Raw genomic sequence first — 23,516 nt, 5'->3', positions numbered from 1 at the left:
GTTCCTGAGAAAATTAAGGTTAGGTTCATTTTTAGGTTTTTTTTGAGCCCCGGAGGGCAAGGGGTTGGCGGCAGGGGGGTGACTTCTAAACAAGAACTTAGTTTATAAGCATAAAAGCTAAAGTTTAAGAAATCATCTCTGTTGGTCAAATGGTTCCTGAGAAAATTAAGGTTAGGTTCATTTTTAGGGTTTTTTTTAGCCCCGGAGGGCTAGGGGTTGGCGGCAGGGGGGTGACTTCTAAACTAGAAGTTAGTTTATAAGCATAAAAGCTTAAGTTTAAGAAATCATCACTTTTGGTCAAATGGTTCCTGAGAAAATTAAGGTTAGGTTCATTTTTAGGGGGATTTTGAGCCCCGGGGGGCTAGGGGGTGGGGTTTTCCAAAAAATAATTAAAAATCCGTGAAGTACTAACCAAAAGTAAACTTTTATCCCAAATAACCTATAGTCTAACTTTAATACCTAGCCCAATAATCACGGAGTAAGCGAAAGTGTCAAAACTTCCCCCCCCCCCTTATTATCATTTTAGAAAGGCTTTAGTTTTCATTAAAATTATCTTTTTCACAATAGGTTGCACTGGTAAATGATGGCCCTGTAACTCTGGAACTTGAGGCTGTACCTGTCAGTAAAAAACCTACAGATCAACCTAAGGAAGAAACTGCTCAATAATTGTTTGTTACTTTTTATATTTAGCGCATTTTTTTCTTCGACAGGATAAAAATGTATTTTTTTTATTGTTTTTTTTTACATTCAGAATTATTACATTAATCTAGTCTATAACAAAAAAAAATGGATTCACTTTCAGACAAAAAAATGGATGTATCTACATCTAGTTCATTGTTTATGGAAGGGAATGTTGTAGAAAGTGCAGATATTGATTTAATGGCTGAACAAATAGTACATGATGAAGATAGGATGGAAAAACCTCATGATGCTAACAAAAAGATGCCTAGTGATACAGGTATTATTTTCATTTTGTGTCTAACTAAATATTTTGGGTATAGTGACAACGCCGCTTAAGAGGCGTTTCGTCTTATTTTCACAGAAGCTTTTCTCCTATTTCTAGCCGCTGCGGGGGGCTAACCCTCTGGGGCTATCACTAAACCTAACATAACCTGACCTAAAATGACCTATCAAAAGCTACTGTGAAAATACTATAAAATGCCCCTTAAGAGGCGTTGTCACTAGAGGGACGATACACAATATTTTTATTGTAATGTCGGATCAAATGAAAATGTGCTTTTGTTGAACAAACGTTCTAAAACTTTACTCATTTTTACACTTTTTTATTTTTTGGAACTACAGCAGATTACGGTATATTATTACTGGAATTTAGATTTTTGATGTTTTTAGAAATGGTTCCATCCCTGCAATATTTACAGTTTTCAAGTATTTTTTACTTTCCCTTCCATTAAAGCACATTTTATACTTCAAATCTTGTCTGCATTGAATTTATAAAAATTGTTATTTTTTTCAGGTCAATATGCAATGAAAGTAAAAGCCACTCAAAGAATGGCTCTTTACCAAACCAAATCTAAATTTTATCTTGTTGGATCAAACAACACTCAAACCTCGTTCAGGTGTAAAGTTTTTTCCAGTATGGCCTATAAATTAATTAATATCCGCTGGACTAGAACAGGTTCTGAGTTATACTGAAAAAAAATGCATCGAATTAAAATAAAAAGTAAAGATGAATTCCAGTTTTCTTAGCAACGATTAATAACTATTACAACTCAAACTTTAATCTATTCAGCATTTATAACAAATGCATACCTATATGAAAATGTTTTTTTTTATTTAGAGTATTAAAAATTGACCGTTCCGAATCGAAGACGCTGGACATATCAGATGACCGGACACTATATAATGCCCGGGAGATCCGTGACCTGTTGACCATGATAGATGTGGGCAACCGGTCAAAAATCGGTCAAAAGATGGGGTCTGGCTTGACCAAGAGTGTGTCGGCTTTTGGTCTAGTTGGATTTGTCAGGTCAGTTAGAATATCTATCATCATTCATCAATAATACAAAGTAGTACGATGTCTGTCTGTCTGAAGCTTAAGATCTCAGTAACCACTGAACCGATTGGGCTCTACTCTTCAGGAAATATACCTACTGGCCCTGGAATGGTTTTAAGCTATTTTCTTAGGGGATGGAACACAAAAATAAGTTGATTAAACCTCTTGGGGCAAAGCCCCTAGAGGCTAGGTGCAAAGCCGCTTGTCCTAATATAAAGCCATTACATAACTATTAGGCATTATCCCTCATAGTGCCATGTTGAGTACAAAACAAATTACCCCCTCCCCCTTCCTTTAATTTTGAAAATTTAAAAAAAAAAGAGGAGGATATTTTTGATTTTTACGTTTGGTCAGGTAATGTTGGTTTATATTGGGAACTGGTAAACGCTGCAGGGTAAGGCACCCACCCCCCCTTTTTTTAAATTTATTTGAAAAATATAAGAAGTGAAGGGAGAGGCACTTCGTAGGGAAGCACCATTATTGTTCTATAAATAGGAAGCACAATCTTCCTTTACATATGTTTAATATACCTATGAATTGTTGTGTGATATTAAACCCATTTAGATTATTTAATGTTTAGATTTTTGGATGGATTTTACATAATCCTTATTACAAAGCGACGAAAAGTTGGCTTGATAGGCCAACATACAATTTACAAAGTTGAAGATACCTCAATGATTTACATACCTAATGAATACAAGGTAAAATATTGGTTTTTCTTAACAAAACCAAGTACCCCGACTTAGCTATTTGATTCAACTTGTAATATTGACTTTTTTGTCGGGATAAATTCTGGGTAAAACTGGTTTTAGAATGTAACCAAAGGGAAGTGGGATGGAAGCCATAGAATAAAGATAAAATAATTATTTGTTAGAACATTAGTCCCTTAATAGCAATATTCCCAATAAGGACGATACACTAATTTACCCCTTCTGTAGATTACAAATAGTGGTAGAAACGTTTGGACACTCAACAAAATGAACCAATTAATCAAAATTGAATAGAAGTCCCCTTAGAAACTTTTAAACTTTTAGGTGTAAAAAACAGACCAATGTCCCCTCCCTCTGAGTAATAATATGAAATGCACTTATCGGATTAATTTTATATTTCTTAGACTTATTGCGGCACGATTTATATGCACAGTTTGAATATTATGTTTTAAAGTTTTATTAATTTGATTTTTATTATTAAAAGTTTGTTTATTTATACCTAATAAGTTAGTTTTAAAATTTTAGGAGCAACATCCAGACGAACAAAGATATTTAAAAATGTTCCAGGTAAAGAATGAATCTTAGGATCTAATATCCTTATATTAAAGTAACAGAATCTCTGTCTGTTTGTATCAAAGGATCTCTTCAAGCGCTGAACCGATATGTTTCACCCTTACAATGTGTTTCTCATATGATATGTCCTGGGAAGGTTTATAGCTAGTTTGGGAGAGGGTACCACAACCATCTCAAGAGAAATCGCCCATAGAAATAAAGTACCATAAAATATTTCAATATTCCGCTTACCGTATAAGAATTTTGATATCATGTTTTGATATTTATGTTAATTTTAAGATAATAATAATATTTATTTCAGGCAACTGATTTATCCTCGAATTTTTATTTCTCATACAGCTATGATCTGACTCACACCTTACAGTACAACATGAGCAATCCTGTTTTTCTCCAGCAAAATGACATGCCTGAGCCTGTTAGGTAACAATATGTATACATAATTATTTTATTGTTTATTGAATAGGTAGATCCATTCATATATGAAAAAACATTTCCAAGTTATAAAGTAGCTACGCTACTGAGAACAGACTTTATTTGATAAATTTTGTACACAAAAACTTAGAAAGAAGACTCCCATTTATTATTATATGCCTTGATAAAATATAGCTTTTTATTGGACCAGCCGTTCTTAAGATCTTAATTAACTTGTGTAAATATCTAGGTTGAGTGATGTAGATGGAGCCACTAGTGGAAATTTCTGTTATATTTCCAGATATCAAGACAAATTTGTTTGGAATCATCATCTATTAAAGGGTATCTTTACTTTTTGGATTTGTTTTATTCCATAGTTTTGTTTAAAATTCTTATATAAAACTAAGTAATAGGTTGTCTGTCTGTACCGAAGAAGGATCTTGCTAACAACTTAACCAATATGGTTTTCCTTAACAATGTAGGGTTTCATTGGTTCAGAAAAGATTTAAAAATATTTTTGGGTTTGTTACCTTAACCCTTCCAAGACAAATCGCCCCTAGAAAATAAGACTGACATCAAAACTAGAAAATAAAAAATCATGGGAATCATTGAATCCCTTCTTCCTACTACCTCAAATGCCCCTAGAGGCTTCAGGGGCGAAGCCACTTGTACAATATAAAATAATAGCTTTTAAACCTAGATTTGCACGATATTGATTCAGAGTGGAAACTTCCAATTATCCATGGCTTTGTAGATCAGGTAAACATTGTTGTAATGGATTTATTATTACTTGGATCTTACACTAGATTATCATGTACTCTAATAAAGTGAAACTTGTAGCTGGCTAAAATAACGATAAATTGATTCCCTAGTTACAGTTTTGTCTACACCTTTCAACTTTTAGGTGTACCTAACAAATTTTATTTTCAGGCTAATGTTAGTATCTATGGAAAACCTGTGTATGTGACCCTGATAGCCCGTCGATCACGCCTGTTTGCTGGCACTAGGTTCCTCAAGAGAGGGGCTAATTATGATGGTGACACAGGCAATGAGGTAAACATTCTACAATTACATTGTCTGATTGATAAGGCTTACTAGTTTACTATATTCATTTCTGTTATAACTTTTATAATTATCAAACTAGCAGATATAAAAAATTTTAAAGCTATGATATGATAATTTTGTTATTATTCAGAATTTAGATCAACTTATCGTTCATTGTCTTATCCCTTAAAATCCCTGGTAAATAACCAATCCCTGGTTTTGTTGACCCATCTTAGCACTAAAGCTTCCTCAAAATGGAGAACTCTATCAGTTCAGTAGTTGTTGAAATCTTAAGCAAAAAACCTTACTACGTTACATTAAAGTATTGTCTATAGTTGCAATTCAATATTTTGTGTTATCTTTTCGTTGGAAGGCAACTTGCAGTTTTAATTAAAATTTCAAATTGCAGGTGGAAACTGAGCAGATAGCCTCTGATGCAAGTATTGGCAGTGATAGTCTATCCAACTGTACTAGCTTTGTACATATGCGGGGCAGTGTTCCTACACAGTGGGCCCAGGTAACACAATTTATACTATCTCATTGATAAATGTATAAATATAGATATATACTACAGATACTAACTGATCCAGTGATGGAGACCTCTTTCGTCTGATAGCAAATGGCTTTCTGCTCTTTTTAGCAACTTGGTTGTGTTAATATTTACACATTAATATTGGCTGATATTTTATTAAAGACTCAATTGAAAGTCGGCACAGGGTCAACGGGGTAGGGGCATACAGTTATTTAGCCCCTTACACCACTATTGTATTACTCTAATATTGATATCAGATATACAAACAGCAACAAAAAAGGACATTTTATTTTTTTAAATCAATTTTTTTTCTGACACCTTACCAGAAGTAACAAAAACATAATCTGATCATATTTTTTTTTTAGGATATTAGCAAGATCCAGCCGAAACCTCCAATTATCATAGAAACAACTGAGCCATTTGCCTCGACAGCTGGGCGTCACTTTAACCAACTTCTAGAGAGGCATGGCTCCCCCATAATTGTTATTAACCTTGTGAAGAAGAGAGAAAGTAGGAAGCATGAGTCTTTGCTGAGTGAAGAGTTTGTCAAACAGATCAGCTATTTGAATCAGGTTTGAGTTTTAAGATTAAAAAAGGATGACAACATTCATAAGTAGAACAGCACAAAACGTCATGGATGAAAATCCAAACAGAAAGATGTGAAGGGCAGGTGGTCAGAGGTCATTAATCAAGAATAAGATAGAAAACAAATCACTAAGCCTTTGGCCAGGGTTTCGGATCCGCATTGATTTTATGCGGATCCGGATCCGGATCCGGATCCTCAAAATTTGGTCAGTGCGGATCCGGATCCGGATCCGGATGCGGATCCGGATCCTACTGGATCCGGATCCGGATCTTTGACAATAAAAATAAAATCACCAAATTTTTCAAAAAAATTTTATTCTTTAATTCGAAGTCAAAAATACTTTTAATTTTCAAGTCTGAACCTAAACCTTAAAGATTGGCTCTCATCAAGAGAATGTCTGAGATTTTTATAGATTTAGGTAGATTTTTCCATTTTTTCCGCATTTTTTGGAGTCTAAGGATCCGGATCCGGATCCGCATTTTTTTGCGGATCCGGATCCGGATCCTTGGACTCAAAAATATGCGGATCCTTGCGGATCCGGATCCGGATCCAGATCCGGATCCGAAACCCTGCCTTTGGCATAAGTTCTTTATTTGTTTTGATATTTGTACTTTTGTGGTATTACTGGCAAACCAACGGATGAAGTAAATTAGATACTGGATGTACATTGGTATAGGGAATCTTTACATAAAAACTATTTATTTATCTGGAATAGCCCGAATAGCATACGAGAAAATCACTTTTCCTGATGGACCTACAGACATTTCTGAGTGTTTAGATTTCAAATAATTCTCCCCCCCCCCCCCTTGCACTCTTTGTATATAAAAATAATAAGATGAATTTTGTTTTACTACACATATCACGTGACAAGTGTTATAATTTTGTTAATATTTAGTTTCTACCTGGCAAGGACAAGATCCAGTATATCCATTTCGACATGGCGAGGTGTAACAAGGCCAAGGAGGCCAATGTCATGGGAAGGCTTAGCAACATTGCTTACCAGTAAGTATGAGGAGTCATTATGGATCATTATTTAGATATTCTGTAAAAGATTATTAGATAAAATCCTTTTATTTTTTTTTGAAATAACTTATTTATTTTTTATTTTTAAATGAAAGGGATAGTTGCATGAAGTGTAATTCAGAAAACTGATTTCAAGTTACAAGTATTACATCAAACATATATGATTTTGTATTGCAATAAAAAACAAACAATTTGACATCACTAAATAAGTCGTCATGCTGTTTTTGTGAAAATAAGCCAGCTTTATATATGGTGTATCACATAGTATATCATAAGCAGCGTTGTGGAGCCGGGAGCCGTGGAGCCGGAGCCGTAATTTTCGTTAAAAAACGGCTCCGGCTCCAGACTAGATAAACAAAGAGGTTTTTCTACATTATAATTTGGAAACTCTGTTTTGTCATGTGCAAATGCCCTTTTTAAGTTTTTCAAGTTCATTTATATCAAAAATTGAACTTTTAAAACCTTCAAAAGTAAAAAATAACTACCTAATATTTTTTATGGGGAAAAAATATGTCGAGTTTTTCTTGATTTTATGCCGGAGCCGCACCAAAATCAAGCGGCTCCGCCACGCTAATCATAAGAATGCAATTTTCAAGTTTTGATATTTTTAAAACTACATGACAGAAAAATTTAGTTTAAACCATTGAACAGGATAAAATATGCAGTTCACTTAATTCAAGTTTAAATGCAATTAGGCCTTTAATTTTGTTTTGTATCTGATTTATTACTTTTTAGATGTGTAAAACAGACTGGAATATTTCACAGTAAACCAACTCCTTTCGTCCATCTACAAAAATCTTGGCAGTCAAAACACAAAGTTGACCTCATTAAAGCTAGCAAAGAGAAGGTAAGACTAATGCAGTATACGTAGTTTTTAAGTTCTATATATATTTTAACTAGCGGTTATGCCCTAGCCTCTAGAGGCTCTATAATCGAAGAGACAGTAAGGGGTTAGTAAATACTTAAATCTGAAAATAGAATCACCTAAAACCATTACCTAAAAAAGGGAACTCAATTGGTTCAGTAGTTATTAAGATCCTAAAAAATCTTCAGAAAAAAACCTTACTACTTTAAAAGTTAACATGTATCTCTGATTCTACAATCTATATAGCAGGATTTAGTCTTGATGTTAATATTACTACAGAAGCTAAATTAGAGATAAGTGTCAGATTTTGACAGGGATCTTAGGGGAGAAGACTATGGACGTTAACATGATATAAATTATAGTGATGCTAATAAAAAATCCTTTATATTGGTTTAAAAGTTTGGACACTACTAGTTTTAACCAGTTTATGCAAGGATCCGCATATTTTCGAGTCCAAGGATCCGGATCCGCAAAAAATGCGGATCCGGATTCGGATCCTTAGACTCAAAAAAATGCAGAAAAAGGGGAAAAATCTACCTAAATTTATATACAATCTCAGACATTCTCTTGATGAGAGCCAATCTTTAAGGTTTAGGGTCAGACTTGAAAATTAAAAGTATTTTTGACTTCGAATTAAAGAATAAATATTTTTGAAAGGTTTGGTGATTTTATTTTTATTGTCAAGGATCCGGATCCGGACCCGCACTGACCAAATTTTGAGGATCCGGATCCGCAAAAAATCAATGCAGATCCGAAACCCTGGTTTTAACCAACCAATCAAAATTCAACAAAAAAAATTGAGACAGCATTTTAAAATGTTGAATGATGTTTTCAATGCTACATACAGGTTTTATTTAAACTAAGACTAAGTATAGTAATATCTATGGTTTTAGGATGAAAGTTTGGCTTATCAGATGAGACAGACAGGTATAATCCGGACCAATTGTGTGGACTGTCTGGATAGAACAAACACGGCACAGTTTGCCATTGGAAAGTGTGCCCTAGCATTCCAACTTCATGCCCTAGGTAGCATTTTATTTTATTTATATTTCTTGAATTTAGTAAAGGTAAATTAGTAATGTTTTATATTAGTACATAAAGTTTACAAAAAAGTTTCCCCAGCTAATTACCTGAAATGGCAAGTATTTAAATTCTATAGTATTTAGGAGTTTTGAAGGAGCCCCAATTAGAATTTGACACAGATTGTGTACGAATGCTGGAAGAAATGTACGAAGATCAAGGAATGACCAGCTTATGTATTTTCAAGTTTTGTACTACATGATTATTGTTGTGATGGTGGCTCTTTGTTGTCCATTCCCAGCAAGATATTTCGCCATGGAATCGCCATCGAGCTCGTGCAATATATGTACCGAGTCTCATGCTTCCTCCAATCCCCTTCGCCATGAATTACCACCTAATTTTTTGGCGATAAACGTTGGAAAATCTTCCTTTGAAGCAAAATGTAGCATGCGAGTTCGCCATCGATATCGTGGCAGAGTATTGGGCGAAGTCACACAATAGTAGCATAAATTAAAAGAGAGAGAGAGGATAAAAATAGAAGAAGTGAGAAAAAAGAGCTGAGAGGCTTTTATACTTTAGAAAGAACCGAATAAAAGCAGCATTACTTTATGCTACTCTGCTAGATATCGATGGCGAACTCTCATGCTACCTTTTCTTGAAAGGCCGATTTTCCAACGTTTATCGCCAACGATATCGAACAACGTAGCATGCTACCTTGCTACCTTTTTTTAAAAGTTTCGCTGGGTTAAGGCTAGTGAAACTAGGTAGGCAGGTACATGGGTTGGATTTTGCAATTGGTCCATAGGATTAAAATTGTTGGGATTATTTGGGCATGAAAAGAGGTGATGGACGGTTTCAAGGGTAGGGTTTGCAGGGCAGGACTACATGATAATTCAACAAAATTCAACCATTTATCACTGAATTGTTATAACTTATTTTAGGCATATAAAGGAATCCGTTGTAATTTTTTTGTTTGCATTTTAGAATTATCCCAATCGTTCTTTTAAATTTTTTCAACCGCACATTCTGTACAAAACTTGAAAATGAAAGTTTATCACCATTAAAGGAGATACCCTTGCACTTCAATATGGCGGTTCTGCTTTAGTTCATAGAATCAAAACATACAGGTTAGAAAAACTATATGCTGAAGTAACAGGTTGTTGGTTTGTCTGTATGTCCGCTAAGATCATCTTATAAACATCTTGACCCATCTTTTCAGGTTTTTGGCTACTTGGAGGGGTAGTACTAAAACAATTAATCAGCGTGGCCACATTTTTCAGTATACTGAAAATATTCAGTATTCTTCAGTATTTGGAAATTGGGGGTTCAGTATTTTCAGTAAATACTGAATATTCAGTATTTGAAAATTTTATTCAGTATTTTTCAGTTTTTGAAAATTTTCATGATTCAGTATTTTCATTAGGGTAAGGCGGGGGAAGTTTCGGTAAGGGGCTATTTTCGGTAATTTCGACCTACCTTCATTAAATGACCCTTTTCTCCATGTTCCTTTCAAATGACAGAAAAAAAAACATAAAAGCAAATTTGTTCCTTATTAAATTGCCTACCAAAAAGTATAAAATGAATTTTTTGTGAGATGAATATTAAGGGTACTTATAGGGTCTCAAAGTCGGACGAAAATTTTTTTTTTCTAAAAATTTTTTAGTAGGTGTGTAAAGATCGACGTACACAAAAATTGGTAAGACCTAGAGCTGATCCGTAAAAACCTTTTGAACTAAGAATTGCCCGCTCTTTCCAAATCTGTTGAGAGCTTTAAAATCGGGGTAATATTTTTTTCATAAATGACCAAAATTGGCGCCGGGGGAAATTTCGGTAATTTCAAAAGAAATTAAAATTCAACTTTTAAGGTCATGTTTTCATGTTTTCTTTTGTCAAATCTATTATTCCATATGGATTTTTTAAGAATTAGGCCTAAAAATGAATAGAACAGATAAAAAACAAAACAAAAATTAATTTTATTTTTTGAAGCAAATTTTTGCGAGGAAAAAATCAAAATTTCTGGTCCTTTGAAAAAAAATATTTTTGACATAGGAGGAATAGTCCGATCTTTATGAATTTTTTTGTGGTTAATCCCAATAACCTATACTAATTATGATTTATTACGCTTGTTTGGTCGTTTGGCCTTTTTTCATCGATTTTTTTAAGGTTAAAATGTAGTCAAGATTTTTTGCAAAGATGACACTTTTGCTTCAAATTCGATTATCGTGGTCAATTTTTAATCAATTTTCATGTTTTTTTGGTCTAAATCTATAGTTCAATGTGAGCTTTTTTAGGATCAGGCCTAAAAAGTAATAAAATACGTTTTTTTCTTATATTAATTTTAAGTTTTTAAAAAAAAAATTTTCAAAAAAAAAAATCGAAAATTCGCGTCTTTCAAAAAAATTCATTTTTAACATAGAAGGAATAGTCCAATCATTATGAAATTTTGTGGATAATCCCTATAACCTATACTAATTATGATTATTTATGTTCGACTGGCCGTTTGGCCGTTTTTCATCGATTTTTTTAGGTTGAAAAAAATTACCGAAAATTCTCCCGCTGGTGGGGAATTTTCGGTAACTTTTTTGCGGTCAATTTCCGCAAACTTCTAAAAGTCCTAGGATAACGTCCTTTTAGGACCTGATAGTCCTTTCCATAAGCTTTCTACTGGTCTTGGTTTCATTTGAAAATATTAATATTTACCCCACTTTTTTTTTTAAAAAACCGAAAAAATACCGAAATTTCCCCCCCCTTACCCTATTTCTTAAATTCCAAAACATTTTGCATAAATAAGATGTTTTTTCAAGTAGTTGATGTCAGATTTTTTTTCGGCTTTTCGCGCCTCACTTTACTTTCCTTTAAATTACCCTATAACTTTGTACATTAATTATGCTTTTTTATGGTAATATACATTTTTTTTTCAATTTCATCTCAAATATAAATTTTTTAGATATTTGAGATGCTTTTATACAGTAGGTAGGTATTTTTTTCAGATATTTTTTTTGTCTATTAATAGAATGAATAATCTAAGGTAAGTACTTTGCATGATTATTGAAGGCACCTCCAACCATTTAGGATGGGGTATTTACCCCCCCAAACAATAAAAAATCTCTAACAAAAAAAAATTTTTGCATTTTTAATATGAAATATTTAATAAATTTAAATTACCCCCTCCCAAAAAAATTTTACCCCGGGGGTAAATTTTGGGGGGGCAAACAAAATTTACCCCTGCCAACAGATTTCCTGGGGGCTAATTACCCCCCCCCCCCCCAAAATTTTGGGGGGGTAAAAAAAATTTGCGGCGTGCTTCGCGCATCATTTTACCCTCCCCTTACAAAAATTTTACCCACCCCCCCCAAAAAAAGGTTGGACGTCTATGCTCTTAACTCAACTAAAAAGTATTTAAGTTTTTTTATCATTTAAAATATTTATCAGTCATTTTCTGCTTAATTGGTGCAAGAAAATTTAAGAGGCAAAATTAAAAGATCTTTAAAATATCCCCCTAATAATAAAGCTATGATATATGAAATTTTGAAATGAGAAATCATATAAAAAAATACTTAGGTATTCAGTATTTGTATTATTTTGTTCAGTATTTCAGTATTTTTTCTTATTTTAGGATTCAGTATTTTCAGTATTTCCCTTTTTTTCTTCAGTATCAGCATTTTTTGGTTGTGGCCACACTGCAATTTTGATTTTAGACAAAACTTCCCCCCTCCAAAAAAGCTGCTGGTTTCCCTTATTCTCCTGTAGGGACTAAGTCCATAGAGACTATGTGCGTACTGCGGAACCCACTAAAAGATGATAAAAAAGAGCTGTAAGTGCCACAGTCTTTTAGATGATAAACTAACATAATGCAATAGAACATATCTAACTAATCTAAAATAATAATTTTTGTGTATAGAAAATTGGCTCCCTGGACAAGCAAAGGAAATGACATAATGCAGACAATGAGAAGATACTATAGTAACACACTCAGGTATTCTTTAAGTAGTATATTCGATAATAGTTATTTATCGTAACGTATTATAGAAAGACAGCTTTCCGTGGATATTAAAATCAAAAATTTTAAGATTAAACCAGTTTTGTTTGCCATACGGGACCGAAGGCCCAGGCTATCAAAACTGGGAATAAAAGGAAAAGTATGATGCGGGTAAAATCCGTAAAGTTATAAACAGTAGTAGAACGATAACAATTTATGTTAACTTTTTTTAAAAATTTTTTAGGCAGTTCTTTTCTATAAGAAATAGGGTAAAGCGGGGCGAACTCTGTCCTTTTTTGAAAAAAATAGATGGTAAAAAAAATTATCAGTTTTAAATGGGACCAAGACCATTAGAAAGATCTCAGAAAAGTCGATCAGGCCATAAAAGGACGTAAACCTAGGACTTTGGGAAGTTTGTCAAAATTTATCTCAAAAACTGCCCTAAAGGTAAAAGTTGCTAAATGTAATAAAGAGCATGCCCAAAAATTTTATTTTTATTTTAATATTCGTGAAAAATTGTCTAATTCGATGCTATACATGACTTTTTAGTATATCTGAGATCCGTTTGTAATCTACCGGATATTAATCAGAATAATCGAATAAAAGCGAGAAAATCTATTCTTTTACTTGTAATTTAACCTTGCAAGTCTATTGATTGATGGTAGGATAATATGGACTAAATCTTGCTAATGAAGTGCATCATTACGAGATCTAACGTCTTACAAACTACCGACTCTTTTATTGTACGTCTTTTTCTGGGAGTCCTAACTGAGCTTGGGCTGCACCTGGCAATTGACCAAGGCATTACCTCTAAGTAAACATTTTTGTCGCGCAGTGGAAGTAAATATTACTCAAAGTCTTTATTATTGATGTGATTTTTTGCCAAGATTAAGTTTCATTAATTAAGCCAATAAAGCTTCTGATTTAAATTTTGCCAGGACTTTACTTAACTTTTCCTGCTTTGATGCTTTTTTGGTACAAAAAGACGGTAAGATTGGCATTATAAGTCTTTGATATTGTGATGTATATTAGGATATATAAGTTGGAAGGAATTTTAATGTTTTAATGTTTAATCTGCATCAAATTTTAAGGATTTTTTTTATAAAATTCGTTTTTTGTATAATTCTTTATATAAAAGCGGAAGTACAATTTAAGTTAATTAATTTTGACCAATAGGATAGGTGGATTAGAAACTACCTGCGCTCTAATTGGGTGAATGATGTACGACACACAATCTTCTCTTTTTAGAGCGCAGATAGTTTTCAATTCACCAATCACAGATGTCAAAATTAATTAACTTAAATTGTAATTCCGCTTTTAGGATAAAGAATTATATACAGACTGGCCAGAGTGTACGTTTTGTACGTTACGCATCGAATCTGTGTACGTTCTGGACGTTATTTTGATATGTGTACGTAACGTATTTTGAAATTTGTATTTTTGTACGTTTTACGTTTTTTTTAAAAATAATAAGAATCAAATATTAGCAGAAAAGTAATTTGTATGTTTTGTACGAAAATTTCAACAAAAACTATAGGTGTATTGTATTAAATAAATTCAATATTATCTTAAATTTTCATAGAACAAAAATATGTAGGTAAATTATGCATATATGTTATTAAAACTTACAGTTTAAATTTATGGATTTGAAATATATGTCCTATAGATTTAGTTCAAACTATTGAACAGAAAGAGATATGCAGTTGACTAAATTCAAGTTTAAATGCATTTCATGCAACTACCCCTTTAATAGATTTTACGAAATTTTTTTTCAAATTCTTTATATACTTGGGTAAATTTTCCGAGATATCAAATGGTGCTCAGTTTAGGATTAAGAAGTCTTATTTTTTGGTATCTTCAGTTTTTAAAGAATAAGAATCAAATATAAGTATAAAAGTATTTGTATATTTATTTGTATTTGTACAAAAAGTATTACAAAAATAGTATATTATCTATAATACAAAGTAGAATGATGTCTGTCCGTCTGCTTGTCCGTCTGTATATCAGAAGCTTAATATCTCAGTAACCACTGAACCTATTGGGCTCTACTCTTCATGGAATATACCTAATAGTCCTGTGATGGTTTTTTGCTTTTTAAAAGCGAAGCTTTTCTATAATTAGGGTCGGTCCGTACGTCCGTCCGTCCGTAACGGATAGCTCTTTTCGTTAATTTAGGCATGTTAGAATTGTCCTATAGATTTCAAACTTTGCATGGTGATTCCTATAGAAGTTGGGTTCGAGTTAGAAAGCGTAGCAACTCTATAATCATTACCAGAATGTCCGTACGTCCATTTTAAACATGTTGATTTTTTTACATTTTTAACAACAAATTTGTATATGACCTAATTATCCGATTGGTCGGATTTTTGGCATACTGATTCCTGGAACAACAAAGTACAATATTATAAGCGAAGCAACTCTATAATCAAGTCCTAAAAATGTAAGTATGTCCGTAAACATTATCCTTACAACAAATTTACTTACAATTTTGCTTTGACTTTTATACATTTACATTCTGATTATTAAGTTATGACATTATACAAGTGTTAATGTCCTTTTGTCCTACCGTTTCAGAGCTTCGCTTTTATGGATGTTGTCATCCTTGTTTTTCTTTGGGGGAGGGACACTTACAGCTTTTTACTTTCTACTAGGATTAGAGGCTTCGCCCCTAGCCTCTAGAGGCTTCGTCCACTCTTTTATAGAATCGTTTGTTGGAAATTTGTCCAAAAAAAATATAAAAAAAAGATTGTGATTATTTTTTTCATTTAGGCTTCGCCCCAGGGTGCGGTGGGGGTTCCCCAACCCCGCTGATTTGCATTAGTTTATAAAAATAAATTGAGGGGTGGTTGATTTTTTTGGAGGGTGGGTTTCCCACACTCTAAGAAAATAGCCTAAAACTACCACAGGACCAGTAGATATATTCCCTGATGATTAGAACCCAATCTGTTCAGTGGTTACCAAGATTTTAAGCTTTAGACAGACAGGCACTGATTTACTTTGTATCAAAGACTAGTATTTTCTGAGATCTTTAGCAATAGACAAAATAACCCTATATCCTATTATATATTTATCCTATAAATCCTTTTTTTCTGTAACGAAGAATCTCGCTAACTGCTGAACCGACATGATCATTGTAAGGTTGTAGGCTATTTTCTCTGTCCTTCCATATCCCTTCAAGAACCTGTATTCAAAATAGTAGAAAAATAGCCTAAAACCATCTCGGTAACTGTATGAAGTAGTTATGAAAATCTTAAGCATCAGACAAAAAACTTACTACTTTATTTAATAGAATATACTTAGTACGTAATAACAGGATGTATGTCTCTCTGTCAGTTTATTTGTACCGAAGGTTCTCGCTAACCGCTAAACCGATATGGTTCTCCTTTACAGGGTAGCTTCTCATAGGTCCTGGGAGAGGGTACAACCACCCTCCCAAGAGAAATTACTCTTAGAAAAAAATCACCACCCTTCCCCTATTTTCTCTTTCTTTTTAAAATTGAAATCAGAAATGGGGGTGGTCTACTCCCACCTCCCTCACTAAAAAATTTATTAGCGAAGCTACTCTATTATCACTTTGTCAGTCCGTTATGCTATCGGAGAAACGTGATTTTCTCGGCTCCTTTTTTTTGATTGAATAAGTTCACATTCTACATATTTTCATTGAGATTTGCCTTTTGGTTGGGGTGCTAGAAGATCTATTCCTAGATTTTCTTTTTTTCATGGTTTTCTCTACTTCTATTCAAGATAGACGGCTGAAATTTTCAGGGAATAAATAAATTCACATTTTACATATTTTCAAAAAGTTTCTTTAAGGTTTGTCTATTTGTTGCAGTGCTAGATCGATTCCTAGATGTATAGGTTTTTGTGATTTTCTCTACTCATATTCCTGATAGACGGTTGTAATTTTCAGTGATTGTATTAGTTTTCATTCTCAATACTTCCACTAAATTTCATTGAGATTTGCTTATTGGTTGGGGGGGCTGAATTTATTTCTAGATTTTCACGTTATTATATATTTTTAAAAGGTTTTGTGATTTATTTAAATAAGTTAAATGCTTATTTTTTACGACACTACTCTATAGTTTATATAGTTCCCAGATTTCCATTCATAACTTTTGAGCTTCGCTACTTAAGGATGTTGTCATCCTTGTTTTTTACTTTTTATTTTTAAATAAAAAAATGGGTTTTTAATTCAACTCCTCCCCCCCCCCCCCTAATCAAGTTCCTCTAGAGGCCTCTAAGGGCGTAGTCGCTGGTCCTTATAATAGGATATACTTTGTACATAATAACAGGATGTCTGTTTGTTTGTACCAAAGAATTTCGCTAACCACGGAACCGATATGGTTCTCCTTAACAGGATAGCTTCTCATAGGTTTTTGAAAGTTTTATAACTATTTTGGGGAAGAGTGTCACCATCCACCCTCCCAAGAGAAATTGACTTTAGAAAAAAAAATACCTCCTCCCCCCAAAAATGAATTTTAATTGCTCACTGATTTTAAGTTAATTTTTTTCCAGATGTCTATAAATAACTTTTGAGCTTCGCTACTTATGTATGTTGTCATCCATGTTTTTTTTTATTGAATTCAACTCTCCCCTCCTCAAGTGCCCCTAGAGGCCTTTAGGAGCGTAGATGCTAGTTCTTTTAAATAGAGTAAGAGGATATCTTGTGTCCTTGTGTCTGTCAGTTCGCTATGGTTCTCCTTTACAGGTAGCTGCTAGTAGACTTAAATGTATTAATAATAGGTAACTAGGAAATTATTTAACTTATTTTTATTAGGAATGTACGTTTTTGTACGTTTTTTTACTTTTTTTATGTACGTAACGTATTTTTTTTGTGTACGTTATGTACGTTTTTTATTTTCAAAATTGGCTGGCCAGTCTGTATATATTCTTATGTATATTCTAGTGATGCAGAGAAGCAGAATACAATGAATGTATTTCTTGGAATCTTTGTACCCGAGCATGGCAAGCCTCCCATATGGGAGAAAGATTTCAACTTTGATTACTATCTACATCATCAAGTAAGACTTTGTACTGTAAACAACGATGACAACATCCATAAGTAGCGAAGCACAAAAAAATCATGGATAGGAATACGGTCAAGGAGATTTAAAAAGCATTTGTTAAAATCAAGAATGGGCTATTGAAAAAAAATCACGAAACTTTTCTAATATATTTATTAATTTTTTACTACATATATTTTGTATAATGACTGACAGACCGACGGTAAAAGTATATTACAAAATGGACGCTTAGAACAACGGGGAATTTGATTATTAGGTATTACTAACATTAATTTAAAATTAGTGGCGTGCACAGTGATTCACTAGGGGGTATATGTTTATGGAAACCTTAGTTATAAATTCAAATATTCTTGGAATGTTTCTTAACAGTAACACATTATTCGCCTTTAGTACCAAAATGAATAATTATTTTATGTTCTAGAAAGCATTACGAGAATATAAACCCCTGACCCAATGGTGGAACCCAGAGCTGTTAGAATTTCTTCCCTTCTCATTGGATATTGGTCGCAAAACTTGTACTGAGCTTTCCAGGAAGGTTTCATATTTAATTTGAATTATGATAAATTAGCTGAAAGAATTAAAGGGGTAGGTTCACGAAATGCATTTGAACCTAATTTAGTGAACCGCATATTTTATCCTGGTTAAATGTTTAAACTACATTTATATGGCATATATTTGAAAGAATTTCAATTTTCTACCACATAGTTTTTAAAAAATCAAGACTTGAAAATCGTCTTTTTAAATTGCATATATCACAAAAAGACAATTTTCAAGTCTTGATATTTTAAAAACTACGCGGTAGAAAATTTAATTTATTTCAAATATATGCTATATAAAAAAATGTAGCTTAACCCATTAACTAGGAAAAAATATGCGGTTCACTAAATTAAGTTCAAATGCATTTCGTGAAACTACTCCTTTAAGATTCTTTTACAAAAACTGCGATCGATATCAAACTATTTTAATTGGTTTAAATTGTGTAGGTAAAATAAATTGATATATTTGTTTTTAAAAGTTTTTCATCCAAATCCACAAATTACTACTTTACTGAACTCTAAGCATTATAGAGCAGTAAATTTTTGCAATAAATACTTTTAGTAAAGTAACTGGATGTTTATTTGTCTGTACCGAAGGATATCGCTAACGCCGAACCGATAATGTTCTCCTTTACAGTGAAGGTTCTCATATGCCCTGGTACGGTTTATAGCAACTTTGGGGGAGAAGTTGAAGAAAACAACACAACCAACCCCATCTAGCGGCAAAAAAATATTTTTGATTAACAAGTGATCTTAACTTAATTTTAAAAAAAACATTTGACGATCCGCTAGAGGCCTCTAGCCGCAAGTTTTTACCTAATGAATAAAAATGAAGAAAAATTACAGAAAATTTTTACCTATTACCTATTAAAGAAAGAAACCTTTTTAAAGAGCACAGAGTATAAACGACATAACAGACGATTATTATCATCCTTTTGAATTAACAGTACTACAGGTTAGTAAAAAATCTCTAATTTAATCCTTTTTGTAAAAGAAAAAAAATATTTTTTTTCTTTTTCCATCACTTTCTTTTTAATGACTTCTTTTCACTTGTATGGTCCTATGGACCTCAAAAACAGTGGTCTTTTAAAAGTGCCGATATTTATTGTTCTATACAGTAATTGGATGTCTGTTTATCCAAAAGTTTGCACAATAAATTCTAGTGCCATACTTTCTATGAGATTTGTATATCTGATCTTTTTTTATTTTTTTTTAAGTCATCAGTTTTCATGAAAACTAATCTTGTTTTTTTTTTATAAAAGATAACTTTTACCTCTGTTTTCAGGATCTATTTGCATTTGCCGAGATAAACCATTCTGTACGAGACTATATGCCAAACTGTACTACTGATTTTAGTCCCTTCAGGTTATATTTTCAATAATCATCTTACTAAAAAGGAAATAGTCAACTCGAAATTTCCATATTATTCTTTTCTTGTCTCTTTCTTCATCATTTAAAGATCTTGTCACAGAGTGTGAAGCTTTTTAATGGTTTCATGCTGATTTTCCTAATTTAAAAATCTCTTAGAATTATGGGTAAAATGAATAAGTCTTAGTTTTAGATATTTATATTTGTGTTTGAAATAGTATATTGTCAGTCGTCATTTATCCGTTTGTGCATAATTGATTAGTATTGTTATATAAATATGTTAACATCAAAACAGATCTATAGTATAGATGTATATACAGACAACTATCTCCCTTCATTTTCCAAAGACCTCTTTCGTCTGCTTCTAAATTATCTTCTGCTACTTGGCTGTGTTAAAATAAGCAACACCACTTGTCGATTGTCAATGACCCAATAGGAAGGTTGCACAAGAAGTTGCGATGGGGAGATACAGTTATTTAACCCTTTCTCCCTCTAGTGTTTTACTCTAATAACATCAAGATAATTTTTAGTGTGCGGGTGAGGCTAGGAAAAAAGCGGGAAGAGATGTCAAGCGCCAAGGCAAACCTGCTGTTGAAAAACCCAAATCTGGCGGGAAAATCAACGAGTTCTAACACAAGCACAGAGGATGACTCCGACCAATCTGGTTCTGACAGTTCTGACTCTGAGAGGAGCGAGTCGGAGCTGGACAGTCTGGAAGGAGAAACTACGTCAGGTTATTGCCTATTCTGTTTTTACCATTAGTGTTACTTTTTGATCCATTAACTTTCTGGATTAATTTTTTACTTAACAAAAGGTTTTGCAATGTTGTAGTAACTATTTTGAGGAATAACTTAAAGCAAAATTTATTTTTCATTTGAATTAAATCATAGAATCAGCAGTTTCATAGGAGAGGAACATTTATTACCTACTTTTTTTTTATTTTAACAAAGACCAAACATAAATACTTATTTTCATCCCCATGTAAGTTTCCCCCCCTTAATTAGTTTTCGATTTAATTCTCATAATACTGACGTGATAAACAACTGAGTCCTGTCAACTGCCATTGTAGAAGTTTGGAATAAGAAGGGGGGGGGGGAGGAAGTTTTGACACATTTGCGTAAACGGTGATTATTGGCTTTATCTTTGGACTGAGAGGATAGGTTATTAGGGATAAAATCATTCTTATATGATGAATTTCCCCCAGATTTAAGATTTTTTGGATAGGCCTCCAGGTTCCGGAGCTCCAGGCCTCCAGGTGGTCTCTGTACAGGTAAAAATGGAAATTTTTTTTTTTTTTAAGAGTTAGAAGTCAGCTTATGAGACAAAATATGTATGTTTTTTCTTCAAATATGTGAATAACAATCAAAAAGAAGCATATTTTGTTTTATAAGTTAACCTCTAACTCTTCAAAAAAAAAAAATTATTTTTAATTTTTACCTGTACAGAGACCACCTGGAGGCCTGGAGCTCCGGAACCTGGAGGCCTATCGAAAAAATCTTAAATCTGGGGGAAATTCATCATATAAGAATGATTTTATCCCTAATAACCTATCCTCTCAGTCCAAAAATAAAGCCAATAATCACCGTTTACGCAAATGTGTCAGAACTTCCCCCCCCCCCCTTAATCACAAATTACATCCCTACATATTGATATATATTAATGTTACTTATTATTACCTTACCCAACATTGACACAATAGTTTTCTTTGTCAAAGGCAACTTATATATTCTAACACTGTCTTATTTTTATATTTTAGGATATATAAGTTTTGAATCAGTATTCCCAAGTTTTGAGAGTGTATATGGATCAGCTCTGGTAGCACCTAACAAGGAGGATATGCAGTTGTACAGAAGGAATGCCGCGCTTTCCAGAGATTCAGGGCCATTGCCAGGTACATCTTTATTTTCTTTCTTTCAGGAATAAAGTATAGCCAACAAGCGAAATAAATCTCAATTTCTCAAATAATATATTGAGGGCAGAAAAAATGTCTTAGTGTTGCCTTTAACGATAGCTGATAATATCGTATAGGTTTTTATCCGTAAGTATACACACCTTTCAAAGTATTGTGTGTTGTTACAGTTCAGCAGATATTCTCCAACAGCTAAGTTTTGTTTGTGGTGCGAGCTGGTTTGACGTCAGCCCCCACTGTGTACGCCTCTATGCTGTTGAATGAAGATTTACTGATGACACACAAGGATGTTGTTGGAATGTAACTTATATCTAAGCGCTTAAGAAGCCGCTAGCCATATCTATCTAAATAACCTGCAATAAACAGGAGTCTCTGTTAATGCATTACAGGATGGCTGGGTACAGTCATAGTGTAAGATTAACAGAGGCTCCAATGATTAAATATATATTTATATAGTACACAGTATACATTATTTTTATAAAACTCTTTTACAATATTTTGTGTTCATTTTGAATTAATTTCTTAGCTGCTATTTTGCTCCAATATTTGCCAGTTTGTATGGACACCATTTCACAGTGGGACAATATCTGTAGAATAAACAAAGTGAAAGATACAGATTATTGCGATCAAATTAATTTCGTTGTTGGTATAAACTGTCTTTCTAAAAAGTATTTTAATTAAAATGTTTATTTTTCACTACTAAATCTACTCCTACTGTATGATTTTAGTAAAAGGATCCGTTCAAATGTTATTTTCTCGGGTCATTTAAAGAAAAAAGGCTGAATTTTCTAACTGTATGACTTTTTTGGGTTATTTAATAGAGCTATGGAGGATAAAGGATTTATAGTGAAAATTTGTCGATAATATTTGATTATCGAAATAACAAACTCCTTATCTATTAGAAATTAAGGCACAAAATGATTGATTTTCATGTTAAAGGTTCTCGCACAGTGTCAGCCAACGCAGTGCCTCATCCCTTGGCCCGACCCATACTGCGACCCCGTGCCTGTCCTATACCTGTACATGACTACGACCATTGCCTCCTGCCACCTATCTCTGATGAAAGCTTGAAAATTTATGAAAATTATATTAAGGTATCTATCTTGGTTTTTTTTTGGAGCCAAGAGATTGTATTATACCTAGTTACTCTGTAACTGTTTTATGTCTGGACTTTCAACCTTTATTCTTTCTTTCTTTTTGTTGTTTACTGTCTAGATTTAGGTTTTTCTTCAAAAGTTACGCATCACAAGCATCTATGCAGTAAACAATTTATATCTTGTTTTTTTTCTGAAGCACTACTTTGTCTACCTAAAGATCGGGGATGATTAAAAAGTTTGGAACTAATAGTTTTGATTCAACCATTCAAATTTTGACAAAAATACCCAAGTTTTGTGAACAAATAAGGTAACACTGTTTTGTCCCATCTCTCCATTCTCTAGAAATGTAGAATGGTGTACCAATAACAGCTGATAATTTTTTTCTATTTTAAGGTTGGAGAACAAGGACCGAATGAACCAAGCGAGGAAACACTGGAAATTTATAGAAACTATGTCAATATGTTCAAAAACAACAACTGACACAAATTAAGAATACATTAAAAATTTTGCCTTTGCATGAGATTATTTTATTTTAGATTTATACTTTTTACATAGCATGTAGTATCTTGAAAATGATTAGATGTGATCTTACTTTGTTTGAATAACGATTTCTGTGATAATTTGTGATAAACTTTGATTTTTAAGGATTATATAGATGAAGAAAGATATTGATTATTTGAAAATAATTCCTATGTTTATTAGTGTAACAGGTTATAAAAGATTTTCCAGTTTGGCTACGAAACAGATTAATATCCGCTGGATTAGAACCGGTTCTAAGCCAGCAATACTGAATAATCAAGAATCGTATCTTGTTATATCTAGTTT

At 33.0% G+C, this 23,516-nt stretch overlaps 1 protein-coding gene across 1 annotated transcript; it reads left to right on the top strand.

Moving 5' to 3' along the window:
- Window positions 1-771: 771 nt before the first annotated feature.
- On the top strand, window positions 772-23,219 carry FIG4 (polyphosphoinositide phosphatase FIG4). Its single transcript, XM_080150246.1, has 25 exons — window positions 772-958; window positions 1,475-1,577; window positions 1,799-1,987; window positions 2,595-2,715; window positions 3,250-3,291; window positions 3,599-3,717; window positions 3,959-4,050; window positions 4,409-4,467; window positions 4,639-4,761; window positions 5,162-5,269; window positions 5,650-5,856; window positions 6,766-6,872; window positions 7,629-7,740; window positions 8,652-8,784; window positions 8,925-9,001; window positions 9,847-9,905; window positions 12,680-12,754; window positions 17,664-17,778; window positions 18,203-18,312; window positions 19,209-19,272; window positions 19,603-19,682; window positions 20,216-20,418; window positions 21,442-21,576; window positions 22,534-22,688; window positions 23,085-23,219. Exons 1-25 carry the CDS (start codon window positions 787-789, stop codon window positions 23,169-23,171), a joined length of 2,847 nt encoding a protein of 948 aa, XP_080006372.1. The 5' UTR covers window positions 772-786; the 3' UTR covers window positions 23,172-23,219.
- The last annotated feature ends 297 nt before the right edge of the window (window positions 23,220-23,516 follow it).

This window comes from Acartia tonsa, chromosome 2 (genome assembly GCF_053477335.1).
Source record: "Acartia tonsa isolate MP-2025a chromosome 2, ASM5347733v1, whole genome shotgun sequence".
In the NCBI taxonomy this organism is placed as follows: Eukaryota; Metazoa; Arthropoda; class Copepoda; order Calanoida; family Acartiidae; genus Acartia; species Acartia tonsa.
This window is presented reverse-complemented; position numbering and strand designations above follow the sequence as displayed.